This window comes from Dipodomys ordii, unplaced genomic scaffold (assembly GCF_000151885.1).
Source record: "Dipodomys ordii isolate 6190 unplaced genomic scaffold, Dord_2.0 Scaffold36, whole genome shotgun sequence".
NCBI classification, from domain to species: Eukaryota; Metazoa; Chordata; class Mammalia; order Rodentia; family Heteromyidae; genus Dipodomys; species Dipodomys ordii.
The window spans coordinates 6,997,929-7,016,371 of record NW_012267252.1 but is presented as its reverse complement, the minus strand read 5'-3'; the positions used below and the strand labels follow the sequence as shown (position 1 = coordinate 7,016,371).

The 18,443-nt window shown below is 51.8% G+C and overlaps 1 protein-coding gene across 3 annotated transcripts in view; it reads left to right on the top strand.

The window, feature by feature from the left end:
• The window catches only part of Sh3pxd2a (SH3 and PX domains 2A), a 190,681-nt gene that overhangs the window by 122,929 nt on the left and 49,309 nt on the right, over nt 1–18,443 (top strand). For 2 of the 3 annotated variants that reach the window (XM_013017676.1, XM_013017675.1), the window contains exon 9: nt 13,096–13,140. The exons of the other annotated variant lie outside the window; for it this stretch is intronic. In XM_013017676.1, coding sequence (XP_012873130.1) covers nt 13,096–13,140 — 45 coding nt within the window. The remainder of the gene's footprint in view (nt 1–13,095; nt 13,141–18,443) is intronic. 3 annotated transcript variants of the gene reach the window in all.

The window sequence follows — 18,443 nt, the reverse complement described above, 5'->3', positions numbered from 1 at the left end:
AAAAGTTTCCAGGCTGTTTGGAGAGCACATAGCCAAGACCTTCCTGGCCTCCTCCCTTGGCCCATGCCCAAAATGAGCGTGTCCTGTGTGGCATCACACGAGTAGTGTTTTCTTAAAGTTTAGATTTCCATGGCTCGGAGTCCTCAGCCTTGTGTCACTCCAGCAGTTCAAAGCCATCTAATTGGAAATAAAGGGAGGCCGATCTGTTTGGCAACTTCAAGGCCAGCCCATGTGGCAGTGGTGAGCTGGAGAAAATGAGAGCTGCACACGTGCGTGCGTGGGCCATGACTCTTCCGCCCAAGGCAGCAGCCTGCTGCACACACAGCGCTGGGCAGCATAGGGGCAATTCCCCGGGATGGAGGCAGCTAGCTTGTTGCCTCCTCCCCCTGTCCTTGCCTCCTCACTCTAACCACAGACTTGCTCCTGCTGGGAAAAGAGACAGTTGACCTGGAAAGAAGCAGGCTGGGCAAAGACCTACAGGCTCACTGCAGAATCTGAGACAGCTCCATGACATTCACATCCCCAAGCCCTGCCCAGCATCTGGGGGGGGGGGTGATGCCTAATAATCTGCATTTGTTGACAGAGTCCCCAGGCTTCTGGTCTTTCCTGAAACTCTGTCTTCTTAAGTACTGGGATTACAGTAAAAGGGAGCTACAGTAAAGGGGAGCGGGGCATTAACTGAGGCTTGAACTCAGGGCCTAGTGCTCTTGTGCATGACATTTTTTGCTCAAGGCTGGCACTGTACACTTGAGCCATAGCTCTACTTTCAGCATTTTGGTGGTGAATTGGAGAGTAAGAGTCTCATGGACTTTCTTGTCCAGGTTGGCTTTGAACCTCAGATATCTAGCTAGGATTACAGGCATGAGGCCCTTCTCCCCTGTCCCCCCAGTACCCAGCCTTCTCAGGTTTGCATTCTGGATGTGGTAGATGGGCATTGAGTGGTAGGAGCACTAGAATCCTGTGATGGACTGGACTACTCTTTGAAGATGCTCCAGGTTATGTTCTGAGTTGGGGTTGAGCCACAGGGGCAGGAATGGGGGAACCTGTCAGGAGAACAGGATTCTAAGTCTCTCATCTCTGAAATGCTGGCCTAGCATTTTGCAGTCTTGGAGAATAGCCATATGGAAGGGGCCTTCCCATCTGGCCTCCTCAGACAGCACTGCTGAGACGTCTGCCTTTTATTTAAAGCGCACAAGGTTTTGTTCCTTGGGGGTGGGAGGGAGTGGGGGGGGGAGGAGATACCCAAGTTGTGGTCCAGCAAAGAAATGCTTCCCACTACAGCCCTCTGCCAGAAAGCAACTTGTTCCTCACTGCAGCTTTCTGTGTTGCTGACATGTGATAGCGACATTTCCAGTCATGACAGAGCCAATGGGAGAACAGAGACTTGGGGGAAATGTGCATAGCTTATTGTTTTAGCACCTTTTTTTCTGATCGAAAGTTACTTTGTTTGGAAACAGAAATGTGGCGTGTGTAATTTATTGGCCCATGGCCCTTTTTTAATCAGTTTTGAAACGTGAAGTGGAAAAAACTATTTTTTCCCAAAGTTTCAGGAAACTTAGAAGTCCTTTTCCCCTGACTCTCTGCTTTGTCCCCTGGATCTTTTTGCCACATGTAACCCAAGCAGCTGACACGAAGATGGATTTAATTAATGTTAGGGCTGGAGCCTTGTGCCAAGACAACAGAGCCGTGTCAGAAAGAGGAGTTGGCACTGTCGTCGTTGTTGTTGTCATAGTCCTGTGTGTGTGTGTGTGTGTGTGTGTGTGTGTGTGTGTGTGTGTTCTAGGGCTTGAACTCAGGGCTTAGATGCTGTCCTTAGCTTTTTCATTCAAGGCTAGCACTCTACCACTTGAGCCCTACAACTTCTAGTTTTTTAGTGGTTAATTGAAGATAAGAGTCTCACAGACTTTTCTGCCCAGGCTGGCTTCAAACCTAGATTCTCAGATCTCTTGCCTCCTGAGCAGCGAGGATTACAGGTGTGAGTCACCAATGCCTAGCATGACCCTTCTTCTTGACACTGATTTTGGCTCATGGGTACGTTGTTTCAGGATCCCCTGTAGTCTCCATGACTGTTTCTCCTGTTCTACAGGGCCTTGCAACTCAGCCTGGTCTACCTTAGGCTCATCAAGTATAGGAACAAAGTGAAGGTCCAGTACCTGCAGGAAGGTGAAGTCTTTGTATGGAAGTAATGACTGACCAAACTAGGGCCTTCCTTGCATGTATATAAACCTGTCAGCTCCTCCCTGGAATCTAGTGTGGCTCCTAGATCCTCATTTGCATTGGATCACAGGGATCTGAGTAGAAGGGCCTGTCCTCACCTTCCTCTGCTCTAAGTCCATGGACCTGGGAGCCACAGTGGCAGCCTGTGTTTGGGGGAACCCTGGAAGCCCAATGGATGGGAAGTGTGTTGGAATGGCTTCAGGAGCTAGGCTGTCCTTCCAAGATGGGATGGCTCCCATCATTCCTACAACCAGCCTCACTGGCTCTGGCCATGCCTTCTAGGTATCTCTACTAAGAATCTGAGTGCTGGGGCTGGGAAGGTGGCTCAGTGGTAGAGCGCTTGCCTTGCATGCATGAGGCCCTGGATCCGATTCCTCAGCACCATATAAGCAGAAAAAGCCGGAAGTGGCGCTGTGGCTCAAGTGGTAGTGAACTAGCCTTGAGCTGAAGAGCTGAGGGCAGCACCCAGGCCCAGAGTTCAAGCCCCACAACAGACAAAAAAAAAAAAAGAATCTGAGTGCCTGTTCTGTGCCAGCCCTTGTGATTGAGTCCCAGTGGAGTAGGGCATGTTGTAAATCAATATCCATGTCTGTACAGAAGGTTTGGGCAGAGGGACAGGGAGTTTCTGTGAGTCGTATGTAGACCTGCCTAGGAAGCAATGAGCCAGCCAAGAGGGAAAGAAATTGTGCAAAAAATATTGATGAGCCCCAGCACTTGTTGGCCTAGTACATGACTACTTTTTTGTTGTTGTTGGTCGTGGAGCCTCACCTTCCTGAGTAGCTAGGATTATAGGCATGAGCCACCAGCGCCTGGCTAGATGACTACTTTTAAACTAGGCATCTAAGTCAGGCCTAGTAATGCATACCTGTTATCTCAGTACTTGGAAGTTGAAGCAGAAGTCAAGACTTTGTCTCTAAATAAATAAAGTAAGTAAACTGAGCCCCTGTCATCTCCTCTGCACTCCTGGAAGAACTACTGCCTGGGGTCAGTTCCAGAATGTGCCTGAGTTAGAGAGAACTTGTTCCCAGAGCTTTCTCTAACCTTATTTCGAAGCAGACCTTGTCTCCAGCAGTCTCCTGGGACACACTTGGTCCTCATCTGTGGAAGGAGGACATGGAATCTGGTTCAGTCAGACACCTGGACCTAGGAGGTTCTCTTTAGGTATCTGACTGTGACCTCCCTAGATAGAGAGGGAGCCTCCAGGCCTCAGAATTCTCCAGGTATTGGTAGTGAACCAGGATGGACAGGACAGCAAACCCCATCATACCCCAGCAGAGACCAGCTGAGCCCAGGGAAGTGACCTGAACATCCCACATGCCCTCAGGACTCGGGGGCCGCCTGAGCACCTAAACTCAGCATCGCCCTGAGTCTGCGCTGTGGCGCCGAAGGGTTAACTTTGTACTCCCCCCTCCCCTTTCAGATCTCCCAGTCCCTGACCTTTCCCCAGCCTGCAGGCCCTCTCAGCTGCTGCTTCCTGGGCATAGCTCCATCACGTGAGAGCCAGATGTGGGGATTTCCCAAGCTGTGATGTGTGCGTGTCTGTGCGTGCGCATGCACAGCTCTGTTTACGTGGCATCTGTGAGTTCAGAGGATTGGTCCAGACCCACACAGAGCAGGGGAGGGAATGGGGGGAGAAGCCCAGAGCCTCCAGCACACGCTGTTGGGGGTTGGCTGAGTCCTGCCCCCACCAGGCATTCTAGATAAGTGAATTGTTCCATGCAGACTCCCATTTCCTGCAACATCTGTCTTGCCATAAGAACATACTGGTTATGGATTTTAAGAAAGAATCTCTTCAAAAGGCTTTGAAGCAGATACTTGAAGTCAGCAGCCTTTCTGGGATGGTCTATAGGCTGGAGGACCTTCCATGAACCACTGGTCCAGCACGGACAAGACTCTGGGCTTTCCCAGCCTGGATGTGGCCTACAAGGCCAACACTTGATTACCCAGTAGGTCCTGGGCACTGAAGGTGGTGGGTCCTCATTTTCCCACAAATTCATGGGCATCAATACCAGTGAGGGTCCATCTTCCCATTAGCCGCTGTGGATCAATTAGGCACCATGCCCGGGACCTTGGGCATGCTGGGCAAGTGCTCTACCATTGAGCTACATCTCCAGCCCAGCTGGTCAGTCATGGGGCTTGAACTCGGCCTGGGTACTGTCCTGAGCTCTTCAGTTGAAGGCAAATGCTCTACCACTTGAGCCACAGTGCCACTTCTGGTTTTCTGGTGATTTATTAGAGATAAGAGTCTCATGGACTTTCCTGCCTAGGCTGGCTTTGAACCATGACCCTCTGATCTCAGCCTCCTGAGTAGCTAGGATTATAGATGTGAGTCATAGCACCTGGCTCATTCTTACTAAGCACCTCTTATAGGGCTGGGAATGTGTCTTAGTGGTAGAATTCTTGCCTAGCACCTCCTATGTACCAGACACTTGCTAGGCTATACTGGAGCCAGTTGAGATGGTAAAGAACACAGGGCAGGGTGAGGGGCACAGGTCAGCCTTGAAGTGTGGGCAGTCTCAACCTTAGTTCAGGAAAGAGCCCTCCCTCCTCCTGGACCCTGGTCCCCCAACTGCATTGCTGTCCCTCTCCAGTTGGTGGCAGCATCCAGCCAAGTGCCCACTGCAGCCTGTGAGCCTTGTCCTAAAGGCAGCCCTGGTTAACAAGTGAGACCTCAAGGTTTACCGTGCTGCAGCCCCACCTAGGATGCTCAGGGCAGCCTGGTGAGGAAGGATGACCCTTTGGGGATAGGTTCCACAGTGCCAGGCGGGTGACTGAGGCAGAAGTCCTGGAGCAGACAGGAGAAAGAAGTGAGTAGCATTGCCTCCAAGCTGAAGAGGTCCAGGGGAGCCAGATAGCTGTCAGCAGGGCCCAGCCGCACTCGTGGTCCATGCTCACTAAATAGCTAGTGGCTGATTCATCGATGATCTGATAGCGTGCATCCAGGGCAGAGAAGACAAGACGTTCCACTCCTGTTGGGCCTGGGGAGGGGAGGATGTCAAGCTGGAGTGCACTTCTTGTCCACTCCTGTGGCAGCAGGGCTGGGTGGGGCTGCAGGACAGGGAAGGTACTGCCTCTTTCTGTGAGCACAGTAGAGGCTTAAGCTGGGGGACTGGTGGGCAGATGACCAGGAGAGGATATCCCAGTCAATTGGAAAGACCACCAAGGCAGACCACAGGAGGGAGGGGAGCTGGCTATAATCCTGGAACAGTCTCAGTGCTGAGTTTGTCTCTTCACACACAAATGTCCTGGGGCCAGGAGAGGTGAGGAGCTGGGAACTGAGGGGGAGGCTGCAGCTGCAGGGCAAGGCTGTGGCCCCCCCTGATTCCCCACTCCGCACCTCTGCCTGCCCACAGCCTCAGAAGCCCAGGCTCCTGTCCCAACAGATGCTTCAGGGATTCTTTCCAGGTCAGAGCCCTGGAGCTGACCTATTAGGCAGCCACAACTCCCCTCCACCCCCCCCCCACCCCCAGGTCATGGGGCTTGAATTCTGGGCCTGGGCACTGCCCCTGAGCTCTTCAGCTCAAGGCTAGTGCTCTACCACTTGAGCCACAGCGCCACTTCCGGTTTTCTGGTGGTTTATTGGAGTCTCATGGATTTTCCTGCCTGGGCTGGCTTTGAACTGTGATCCTCAGATCTCAGCCTCTTTAGTAGCTAGGATGACAGGCGTGAACCACCAGTGTCCAGCTCCAAGGGCGTTCTTGACCTCTGCCCACACCCACTGGGTGCCTGGACTTGCCCTAGGTGGGCAGCCTTGGACGCAGTAGTCCCTGAGGGGCTGCGAAATGCCTCCAGACCCTCCATTCTCCCTCCTCTCCCCATTCTCCCCCTGACTGCCTAGCTCAGGCCAGAGGGGTGTGTATATTCCTCTCCTCCCCTGGGCTAGGCTGGACTTGGGACTCTTGGAAAGGTGAAACTCTGGAGAAGGAGTCAGGTCCTTCCTGGTGTGGGGCAAGCAAAATGCATAGCTGTATGGCTGTGTTTATACAGGGAAGCCGGGAGGAGATAAATAAGGCCTTCCTTGCTTGGCTAGGGTCCAGGGAGGATCCAGACAATGATGAATCCCAGTAGGGCCCCTTTCTTCCCAAGCCTTGGCCTGCCTGTCAGGGCTCAAGTCTCCCTCCCTCACTTCTTTTCTGTAGGAAGGAACCTAAGAGAAAGACTGTTAACTCACTTTCCTCCCCTGGAAACTGCAAATTGTTGTAAAGATTGAATAAGATAACATCCAGAAGATGTTTAACACCATGTCAAGCCTGAGGGTTAAGTGAATAAGACCTGGTTTAATCTAACCCTTGTCTTACCACTTACTTGCTGTGTGATCTTAGACAGGTATCTTTCCCTATCTGGCTTCTTGGCCAGAGGTGTGTTAGAGGGAACTGAACATGGACACAAACAAGTTTTTATTTTTATTTTTTACAAATTCTTTATTGTGATTAAGTGATTACATAATTTCCCAAATTCACTGTATTGTGGAATAGTGATGCTTAGTTAAAGTCACACATTCTAACTTTCATGGGACAAATTGTCTATCATGGTCTATAAAGTTTATGAGTTCTATGAGCTTTGACAATACAGTTATTTCTTCCACATTGGGTGATATGTACATTTCTTTTGTTTTGCATAGCATCAGCTGTTCCCTCTTTCCCACTTGTTCCCTCCCTCCCATCACTGCCATTGAGTTGCTTAGTTCATTTTGACCAATGTCCAGTGCAGCTGATGGGTCCTGCTGTTGTATGTTTTTCCCTGATTCCCTCTAGTTCTGTGTCCTCCTCCTAGTTTCCCTCTGGTGTGCACAAATATACCATACATGTGATTATCAGCATGGGGTTATTTAGTAATGATTCGACCAGATGAATGGAGGTCCTTTGCTTCTCAGATCTTGTTAATTCTCATATCACCTTATGTTTTAGATTTAACATCCACTTACCAGGGAGACCATGTGCCATTTGTCTCTTTGCTCTTAGTTTACCTCACTCAACATGATTTCTTCTAGTTCCATCCATTTCCCTGCAAATGCCATTATTTTGTCCTTTCTAATGGCTGCATAATATTCCATTGTGTATAGATATCACAATTTTTGGTTCCATTCATCTGTGGTGGGGCATCTGGGTTGTTTCCATATCCTAGCTATTGTGAACAGTGCTGCAATACACATGGAGGTGCATGTGTTCTTGTATCCTGGTTCCTGTTGTTCAGGATAGATGCCTAGAAGTTGTATGACGGGTCATAAGGGAGGTCAATGTTTAGTTTTCTGAGGACCCTCCAGACTGCTTTCCAAAGTGGTTGTATAAGTGACAAACAGGTTTTAGGTCTTTGAAAAGATATTCATCAGAATTTCAGCCTTCTGCCCTTCGATTTCTTAAGCACTTCCATTTATTTAGTTCAAGTCTGTGACCCAGAACCCTCAGGTCACAGGTACAACCAACTACATAATTTACACGATGAAATCACAGGGCCTCTTGTTCATCAATTATGAATGATTTTAAGTCCCATGACAGAAGAATGTTATACCAGCACCAGGCCCTTCTGTCTAAGCTTAGGTGACTGACTGCAAGAAGCACACCTCCAGGAAGGCAGCCCTGCCTGCAGAGGAGGAGCCCGTAGGGCTCAGGTCTGAGCCAGCACAGTGGCAGCATTAACCCCTCACCCTCCAATCCACACACATCTGCCCCATGACCCAAACCCTGCCATACAGCTTCACCTTCCAGCACCAACTGGCAGCTAAGTTTACACCTGAGCTTCAGCCAGGACAAACCCTGCTCAGACTATATAGCACAGCAGTAAGGTGGTAACCATTGCCAGCCTCCACACAAGTGGATTTTGATTGACTGCCTGTCATGGTAACCTGTGCTATGCTCTCCCAGAGGGGAACATCCGGGTAGCCAGACCACCTCTTTGTGAAGGACTAGTGCGGAATGCTGTATTTATGATGGAATAGCCCAGTGTCAGACAGGAGTGTGCTCACTTAGGTAAATCCTAATGCTGCTAGTAAACAGTGGTAAAGCATCTGCTAGATCCTAAGTTGGCAGTCTGGAGGTGGTGGCCATGTTTCTGGGCTGTGTCATCAGGAAAGAAAAGAAGATGTGGAGCCTGTGGGAAATCCTACTAATCCAGCCCTGTGCAGAGTTTAGCTGTGTGAAAGCAAGGAAAAGACGAGAATGCATGGGTTATTTAGGAACCAACTCAAGGCTGCAGCAAGAACAATAAAATTCCCGAGGAGGGAGAGGTCTCCAGTGGGATCCTGAAGGAGGGAAGGGCGTGGGAAGACAGGAGGTTTTCATTCCATTCAGGCCCCTCCACTCCAGGAGCCCAGGGCTGGAGCTGCAAAAGCCAGTAAGGGGGTGGCCCTGCCCTGGCCCCCCAAGTCTCTGTGGGGTTTGATCTGTACTCACTGCTGTCTCCACCTGGGCTCCAAGCCTCCTCGATTTATTAGTTGGGATGGGATGGGTGGAGCTTATTTCCTATGGGGAAGCTTTCCTGGAATCATGGTTGGGGCTGGCTTTGGGTACATTGAGCCCAGTCCTCAGTGCTTTGGGGGGCCGTGTTAAGAATGTGCAGGCCCTCACCTGACTTAGTCTGGTGGAACATAGCATTCCTGGGGATTGGCTAGGGGACAGTTTTTTATAAAACCAGGGGCACCTGCCCTACCCTTTGGATTTCTCCCCATCCTTTCCACCTGACAAGAATCAGGGCCACAGCATCTGCGAAGCCCTTTTTTCTCACCACACCTTGTGAGAATCAGGATTTTCTAGGCCATGATTCCTGTGGGCTCAACCAGCCAGCGAGAATGGCTACAGAAGCACCATGGGATGCAGAGCAAGACACTCTGTTCCCATCCCTCCCCTCTCCCAGGAGCCCAGGGCTTTTGCCGGTTTTATCCCTGTCACCCATTTCCCTTTGTGCCCCAGGGACCTGTTCCTACTCCCTCCCCCATAAATCATTTCATCCTGAAAATACTCAAAAAGAAAATAGTGTAGATATTTTTGTGAAACTCCAGGTTATAAGGGGGGCGGGGTGGGGGACTTGCTAAATGCTCCATCTGTGAACAAAAGTAGCAGAGTCAGCACAGGAACCAAGTTTCTATTCCTTTTTCTTTGGTGCTGGTACTTGTGCTTGAAGGCTTAAACAGCCTAGGTGCTGTCTCTAAACTGTTTTTGCTCAAGACTGGTGCTCGGTCACTTGAGTCACAGCTCCACATCTGACTTTTTGGTGGTTAATTGGAGATAAGGGTCTCATGGACCTTCTGCTTGGGCTGGAGGGTGATCCAACCTCTCAAATCAGATCTCAACCTTGTGAGTATCTAGGATTATAGGCATGAACCACAGTCAGCTGGCTGGTGTATTTTTGTGGTAGTATTGGAGATTGAATTTAGCATTCCAGATTGGAGGTTGCTCTGCCAGTGAAGACTTGACTTTGTCTTTCAGATAGGGTCCTGTGCTTTTGCCCTAAGTGGCCTTGGACAGCCATCTTTCCATTTCCTGAGTAACTGGGATTACACAGCTTGTTTTGATTGTTGGTTTTGTTTTTGGTGGCACTTGTGCTGGGTCTCAAGGCCTTGCATTTGCCCAGACAGGCAATCTACCTACTACTTGAGCCACATCCCTGGGCTTTTTTCTTTTCATTATTTTTCTAGGCTGGCCTGGGCCAAGACCTTCTTTACTTCACTGCTGGGATGAAAGGCACATGTCACCATGCCTGGCTTTTTGTTGATTGAGATGGATCCTGTGAACTTGGTGCCAGAGTTGGCTTGGAACTTTTTCCTTCTCATTTTAGCCACTCATGCTAAGAGCTACCATATCCTGCTTTCCAGCTTGTTTTTCTTACCTTTTTTCCCCATCTCTGGCCTCTAGCCTCAGTCTTCCCATCTCTGCCTCCTGAGTAACCCACAGGCTTCTATTATTCCTGTTCTACACCTCTGCCCTTGGAACCTCTCAGCTGGCAACCAAGTCTCTCCTACCTAGTACATGAGCCTGTGGGGGACATTTCATATTCAAACCTTAATGACTAGACTTGGGTTTCCAGACATTGAGCCTGCATTCAAGTACATTTGTCTCTTTCTCTGGAAAGATTCATTTCAGCTCTATCACACAGCTTTTATTATGGTGAGCGACAGGTTTCCATTGGGAAAGTCTAGAGTACCACACAACAACGTTAGAGAATAGTAGGCCCAGATGCTTCATTATAGAGATGTGAGCATTCAAGCCTAGCGGAGTTAGGCCACTCTCCCAAGGTCACACAGCTAGTCCTCAGCAGGACCAAGCATTCAGATTTGCAATCTGATGGCCTTTGTATTCCAGCAGGCCAAAAAACCCTGTTCATTTAGCTTGGTTCTGTGTCACCGAGGAGAGGGAGGTGGAGAAGGTCTAGAGAGAGTAGGAAGCAGTTGGTTTGTGTCTGTGGCAGCCACTCTGTTGGCTGCGCCTGCCTCTTTCCCCGAGCCAGCAAGCCCTCTCTGCCTCTCGGCCAGGGTTTGTGAGCCAAGGCATCTCTTCTGTTCATTGTAACAAGGTGGATGGCTCTCTCTCACCCCAGGAGAAAAGAAGGACTGGATTTATTTTGTACAGGGATTGGGAAATAAACCATTTGGAAAGACTTTTTTTTTTTTTAAGACAGGCTTGTTTCTGGTCTGCTTTCCAGTTTCCTTTGGGAACAAGAAAAGGAGAGCTGCTTATGGGAGGGAGGAAGGCAAGAAGAGTAAGCTCAAATTGTCTGCTGCTGGCCCCATCTAGCTTACTCTGTGGTTGTCTAAATAAAACTTTATTGGAACATGGCCCATTCCTTGTTTTCCATTGTGTTTGTGGCTGCTTTTGTATTACAAGGGGGCATTTGAGCAGCCTTAACTTCCTTGGCCCAGAATCACTTCTGGATTTTCTGGGCCTGGGTCAAGTGCCTTCCTATGGTTCACTAGAAGACGTGTACTTTTTCCTAAAATGTTTTCTCACAAAGAATCCAAAAGGAGCCCAAAATGGAAGTGTGCATGGTAGAAGGCTACTGGTGGTAGAGATGGTCTCTAAGCTGGGCCGGTACAAGGCTGTGTAGATTTAGAGGGGGCTGGACTAGGCCTGCACTATCCGAGCATAACCTTGTTAGGGAACAAGGACTGGGTACAGTAAGTCAGAATCTTACAAAGATGAGTTCTAAGCTGGTTAGTCCCTTCTTCTGTACTCATCCTTCCCGGGCCACAACAGCAAAAAGCCTGAGCAGTCCTCTGTATGTATGTCTGGTACCAGCCTTCCAGGACAATGGCACCAGCATCAAGCAACTCACTGCTAGACCTACTAAGAGGCTCTGGCCTCAGACCCAGCTCTGTTTGTCCCCACCTCCAGCTGACTTGGTGTCTGAGAGTGCTGGGAGGTAGGACAAGGTACCAGTGTGTTCTGGCAGTGAATGCTATCTAGTTATCACTCTTGCAGCTTGAGGCTGTGGCATATGCATACCACAGTCAGGAAATTCTGCCAATCTCTGCAACCTTGAAAGAGACGGACACTCTTACTAGTTATACAGCCTCAGACAAGCTAATTAGCCTATCGGTTTTAGTTTCTTCTAATACAAGATGAAGGGAATAATAGTGCTTTTCATTGTAGGTTTGCTGTGTGAAGTCAATGAGTTGCTGTGTGTGAAATACACACTACAAATGAGACAGACAGTAACTGTAAATGTTGCTGTTTATCTGCTGTTCATTGTAGCTAGCTGTGAAGGGGTCACAGCCCTGGTTCTCGGGTAAAATCTGCAAGACCTGCACCTCAATGTTCCCTTGTAATTGTCCCCACTGTGGCTAGTGCTCTGCTCTTAGAGGTGAGGGACAGCCCAACATGGAGCACTGGTCTTGGGGCACTGCCACACCAGGTTCCATGCCTGGCTTCTAGACACTTGGGCCAGTTGCCTCCTCTGTCTGAGCATTTCCGCCCCTGTAAAATGGGGCCTGAGAATGTGTGCCTACTTCGTGGGGTTATCACAGGTGCCAAATGGACCACTGTAGGCACACAGGTATGACCTGATGCCCTGCTAATGTTTACGCCAGTGAACCGCCAAGAGCTTTCTGCCTTGTTACCTGGCTAACAGTATCACATCTCACACCTACATGTTATTTTATGCGACTTTCCTTTTGTTCCTCCCTTTTGCCTGGAAGACAATATAACCCCATTTCCAGGTGAGGAAACTGAGACCCAAAGGGGCCACCATTGTGTAAGCCTAGAATAGATCCTTCCCACCCATCCACTCCCACCCCAAACTCCTGGTCACAGAGGTTCCTCTGCAGGGTTAGATTTGGTTTGGTTTGGGTGGGACTGGGTTGGGCTCTAAAGGGAGGGGAGCTCACATTCACCCACTGGGTCCTTCTTGTCGGTCCCCCTCCCTGGATGGGGCTATGGCAAGGGCTGGACAAAGACTTCAAGGCCTAGTAGATGTTTCCACATGACCTAGAGACTGGCCTTGGGTGCGACCAACCCTGACAGTGGAGGTTCTGGATTCGGTCTGCTGAGCCTGTTAGCCTGCGAGAGTCCTCAAAGCCATCAGGTCCCAAGGGGCCAGCAACCCACGTGGCCACCGAGGCAAAACCGAGCTGCTGTCTCCGGGGCCCTGACAACCCAAGGGGGCCCAATCCAGAGGAGGAACTGGGGAGGATTCTGGGCTCCGGAGAATTCCTGCGTTTCGACAGACACCTCATTATCCCCATCCAGCCTCTGTAATCACACAGGCCCACACCCAGCGGCAGTCCCAGGCCAGGAAATCACTTCCCTCCCCTCCCCGTCTTCCGCCCACGGCACCAGCACTGCTGCCCTGCCGCCGCCTGGAGCCACTCTGCGTGGACCTCCGGCCTGCCTAACAGTTCTCTCCTCTGCTTCTCCTCTCCTGCTGCTGCCCACTGCTGGGGCTTGGAAGTGTGGCTGTCCAGCTGGGCTGAATCTCCCAAGAAGGACGTGACAGGTAGGGCCTGGCGTGCGTGTACGTGCATGCTAGTGAACATGTGTGTCATGGCACGTGTGTTCTGTGCTCCAGGCGGCTTTCTTTCTGCATGCTTCCCAGTGACGGTCTTTTATTGGCATGCGTGGCATCTCTATGCCCTCGCCTGCCAGACAAACCCTTTGCTGTCCTTCCTCCCTGCTGCCAGCTGGGGATGTTTGGTGGTGAGGGGCCCACGTTACAGTGTGAGATGACCCCCACCCCCCGTGCGCGCTGGCCCCGGTGTGTGTGCGTTTGAATCCTGGCCTTGCCACGTCCGCGCTGTGCTTTCTTAGGAGGGTTGCGTAACCTCCCCCGGGAGATGGGATGCCACTCAAGGGGAGCCTGGCACCCGGGAAGTGTCAGGGTCATGGGGGTGGGGAGCTGTCTGTCGCACGGGCCATCCCGGTGATCATGAGGCTGTCCTGCCAGAATGAGTCACCTTGCCTCAGGGAGCTGAACTGAGGTCCTTGCTCCCCAAACCTGGCTTCCTGAGAGTTCACTGCAGGGGGGGCGGGGAGTTGGAGACTTGGGCTAGCGCGGGGTCGTCCTGTGCCTGTGGCTGAGTAATACTGGGTCACAGTCCCCACAGGGTCACAGCAGCCCTGAGCCTGGGAGCCACCTCCAGCCTCGGGGAGCTTGTAGGCCTTTGGCCTGCCTGGCAGAGATGGCTTTAAGGGACTTGGGACCTGGCTGGCGTCTGGCAAAGCTGGGCCACAGGTCAGGGACTTAGGTTGAGCCTTTGGTCTTAATGCATGGCGGCAGAAAAACCCGGACAGTGCCAAGAGGGAGATGCTGGGGGTGGGGGCCAGAAATAGGATTTCCAGAAGCATCTCCTGTGGGGCCTTTTCATTTCTGAGAGCAAAGATCCAGGGTTTAGGAGGTTTAGGGGACAAGGATCAAGTGTCAGGGGCCAGAGGGGTTTGGGTCAGCTCCCAGACTAACGTCTGATGTGAGAGCTCCCTCTCATCCTGTCAGCTGGTGTGGAGTGGAGGTGGACTTCATGGGAGAGGGGGCTAGGAGGAGGGGAGGCAGCAAGGGGAGGGCCCCCTGCCTTGGATTCCTGGTGTTCCCTGTGACCAGGGCCTGAGCCTGAGCTAATCACTGGGCGCCTGTCCCTTTTTCCCTTCTGCACAAGCCAGTGAGCTGGAGCCCACTTGGCCCAGGGCAATACATTCTATTCACTAAACGTATAGGGCATCCTGGGAGGAGCCCCGCCATGGGGCTGTGGAGAGCCCTTGGTGGGGTGCCCAGGATGAGAGGGTGATGGGGGGCCTGGGCGGAGCTATCCACAAGGCCTGGCTCCAGAGGATGATCCCCAGCTGTCAGGAGCTAGAGGCGCAGGGAAGGCGGCGGGGGTGAGGCAGCTGCACTGGAAGTCCAGGGCTGTTCTAAGGCAGGCCACCAGGCCTCTGTGGGCCTTGGGTTTCCTTCTGGAATGCTGGAGGATTTTGAAACTCGGAGGATACAAGCCGAGGCAGGAGTCCTAACAGATAAGGGTCCTGGGGCTGCTTGGCCTAGTGTGCACCCCAGTGGTACCCAGGGGCGCTGAGCAGACTCTGCATCTGGTAGGGGCCTACTCTCTTCCCGGAGGTGGGGTCTGAGGGGGCATGTTGTAGAGACACCAGCCCCACGCCTCCCCCTCTGTTCCTCTTTAGGGTGCAGCTCTTTAGAGCTGCCTGCCTGCTGGTTACAAGACTCTTTTCTAGCTCCTCCCCATTCTTTTCTGTTTGGTCTGGAAACAGCTGTCTGCAGTTTACCCGGGGCTTTAACTCCTGTCACTTCACTGCATGCTCAGAACAGTCCCACGAGGTCCTGTTATGGTTCCTGTTTACAGATGAGGGAGCTAAGGCTCAGAGAGGTTAAGTTTCCCTCCCAGGGTCACAGAGCAAACAAGAGCAAAACAGGACTGGCCCTCAGCTCCTCAGACTAAGTCTAAGCCTTTACATCTCAAGTCTGAGGCAATGAGTGCTTCCTGTGCACCTATGGCATCCGTTCTGGGCGAACACCATACTAAGGCAGCAGACTGGCTGAGGATGAAAGAGGGTACCATGGCTGGGTGGTAAAGGATCTTCCTGGAGGCAGAAATGCTGGGGTACTCAGAGAAGAGGGAAGCTTTCTGGGCAGGGGGCATGGCTCTAGCACAGCCTTGGAAAGGAAAATCATGCGTAGAGCAGTGTTGCTGGCACATAGTAGGCATTCAGACATGTGTGTCCAATTATGGCTGTTGCACAGAATGGTGGGGGAGGGGTCAGGAAACTTGGGGAGCTCAGATTGCAAGAAAGACTGGAGTTGAATTTGGCCTTTATTCTATAGGCACCAGGGAGCCCTTGGAAGTGCTGGAATAGTGGACTGACTTGGCAAAGGCCTCATTTTGAAGTTTAAGTTGGCAGCCAAGAGCGGGCAGCGGCCAGAGTTCCATCCAGGTGGTAGGTGGAGGAATGCAGGTGTGAGGCAAAGTGGGAGAGAATCCCAGGCACGGCCCTGGACCCCAGCAGGCCAGCCAGGAGCTCTGGAGTGAAGCACGATGCTGGGGTGGGCGTTCCCACCCCTGGGGGAGACCTCTGACCAAACTCCCAGCCCCAGAGGGGCTGCGCTCCCTAGAAGGGACCCACACTGTGTCCATGCTTCGGCCCAAACCCTCTCATCTGAACACAGGCAGCTCTGCCACTGGCCCTCCCTTCCCCCAGGCAGACTCCTCCAGCCCCCAACTTTCCTGGCCGTGGCTGGGAGGGGATCCAGAGCCGGCTCTATGGAATGACATCACTGCCCACCAGCTGCCTGGCCTTTGGAGTGCTTTCTCATCTGGATACCTGCTCCCAGCGCCTGCCCGCCCGCCCGCCTGCCCACGGGGGCAGCAGCCACACTCTAAGAGACAGATGCTTGAGAGGGCCAGCTGGGAACCCAAATGTGCTGAGGCTACGGTGGTGGGGAGCAGAGTGGGAGGGAAGCAGGAAGGACAAAGTATGTGTGTCCCTGTGTTTGTCCCTCAGCCTCAGCTGCCTCCTAGAAGAGCCTCAGCCTGCCCCTGCTATGCAACAGTAAATGAAGAATGTTCTCTTCCCTTCTCTACCTCTACCCCAGAGTCTTCAGGAAGCTCTAGCCAGTTTTCCAGGAATGGGGGCGGGGGTAGGGGCGGTGGGCATGGCCTGCCGATTTTTCTCCACTTTGAAATCTTGCCTCAGATTTTTCTTGGCCTGGATCAAAATGAGCTGATGTCTGTCCACCTTCCAGCACCTCCGCTTTGTCCTTCCTTGCTGACATCATCTGGCCCCAAACCCAGAGCTCCTTGTTCCTTCTTGCCTCAGTTTCCCTGACACCTTTCCCATTTGGGAGGTGAGGCCATCCAGTCACTGTCCCTCTGTCTGGCAGTTCATTCATTTCACACACACAGGCATCGTGGTCTAGTCCGTCTGGGTAACAAGAGTCAAAAAGCAACCCACACTCCTGTCTGTAGGAGGCGTCACCTGTGTACCGGGTGTCTGAGGATGTAATGGGGCCCCCACTGAAGGCCTGGCATCAGTCATGTGTGGTACAGAATTTAAGACTCTGATCGTAGCAGGGCTTGGGCTCAGTTCTAGCTGCATGATTGTAGCAAAGTTTCTTCTCCTGGTGAGACTGTTTGCCCATAGGTAAAATGGGGCTGTCACAGGGCCTGTACTGCATAAGGTGGTTGTGAGAATCAAGCAGAGCAGTAGAACACCACCGTCAGACTCTGCAGGAGGCCCTGCTGATGGAGACTCAGTGTCACCTGTATGACTGCCATGCCCTTGGGACTTGGGGAGCTCTTGCTGGGGAACTCCTCTCTTCTATTTGGATCTTGAGTTTTGCCCTTCTCACTTTTCACACCCAGGATCCCCCAAACCAGACAGGTGTGGCCCCACAGGGCAGAGGCCAGCATGATTTTGTGCTTGTGCCCTTAGGAAGTGCTGCTGGCCCCAGCCTCCCAGGTCTGCTCTGATGTCCCCCAGGGCACAGTGGGAGGCCATCTGTCAGCCCAGCCTCGCTGATGGCTCATGGCAGGCAGGCAGGCGCACGCGCAAAAGCTGCCAGCACCCGCATGCAGAGGCGGAGCCCCCCTGCTGCCCAGCTGTTGGGTACATTTCTGCTTGAAATACAATCCTGGCTTTGGAGGGGCTGCCTGGGGCTTATATGTGCATACCCACCCACAGGGCACACCTCAGCTTGGACAGAATCCCTTCTGCGGCTCCAGAGGGCCCCACTGGGGCTGGGGGGGGCACACCATATAGGGGCAAAAGTGTTTAAATACACTCCAAATTGGGGGGGGGCGTCATACAAATACCTGACCAGTTAAACCAGGATCACTGAGACCCAATCTTTGGGGTTTTTATTTTTTAATTTAATTTTTTGTCAGTCATGGGGCCTGAACTCTAGGCCTGGGCGCTGTCTGTCATCTCTTCAGCTCAAGGCTGGTGCTCTACCACTAGAGCCACAGCGCCACTTCTGTTTTTTTCTGCTTATGTGGTGCTGAGGAATCGAACCCAGGGCCTCATGCATAGAAGGCAAGCACTCTACCACTGAGCCACCTTCCCAGCCCCCTGTGAGGTGTTTGAAAAGCTCTTTGGGTGATTCTGTACCTTTAAGTAGAAGATTTATTATGCCAGAAGAACAATGGGTGTGTGGAAACAGAAATGAGAAGCTCTGTAACCAGGAACTAATGAGGTGTGGCGCAAGTGGTAGAGTGGCAGCCATGAATACCAAGTGAGAGCTCCAGGACCTTGAGTTCCAGTACTGTGGACACACACACACACACACACACACACACACACACACACACACACACACACACACACACACACACACACACACACACACGGGTTTCTCTATACCAGCTGTAGGAGCTGGGGGGAGTCTCTTGCCCTCTCTGAGCCTCTAAGAATGTAAAATGGGAAAAGAGGGAGGGGTTTGTGACGGGATGTGACTGGATTGAGGAATCTTGGCCATTGGTATGGCCAGGCTAGGGATGTGAAGCCCCCAGTGCAAGGAGATTGGCAGGCATAGATTTTTGTATTTGACTTTGGTTTTGAGATGGAGTCTCATTCTGGAGCCCAGGCTGGCCTTGAACTCAAGATCTTCCTGCCTCAGCTTCCAGTGAACTGCAGTGTCTGAATGACAAAAGGTTTAAGTAGTGTCCTAGGACCTCCCTTTGGGCTAGATAGCTCTATTTGGGAAGGCTTCCTGAAGGAGGTGACGAGTTGGATCCTGGCTGGTGGATTGTATTAGCTTCTGGCAGGGCACATAACATTAGCTTTAGGTAATGGTAATTG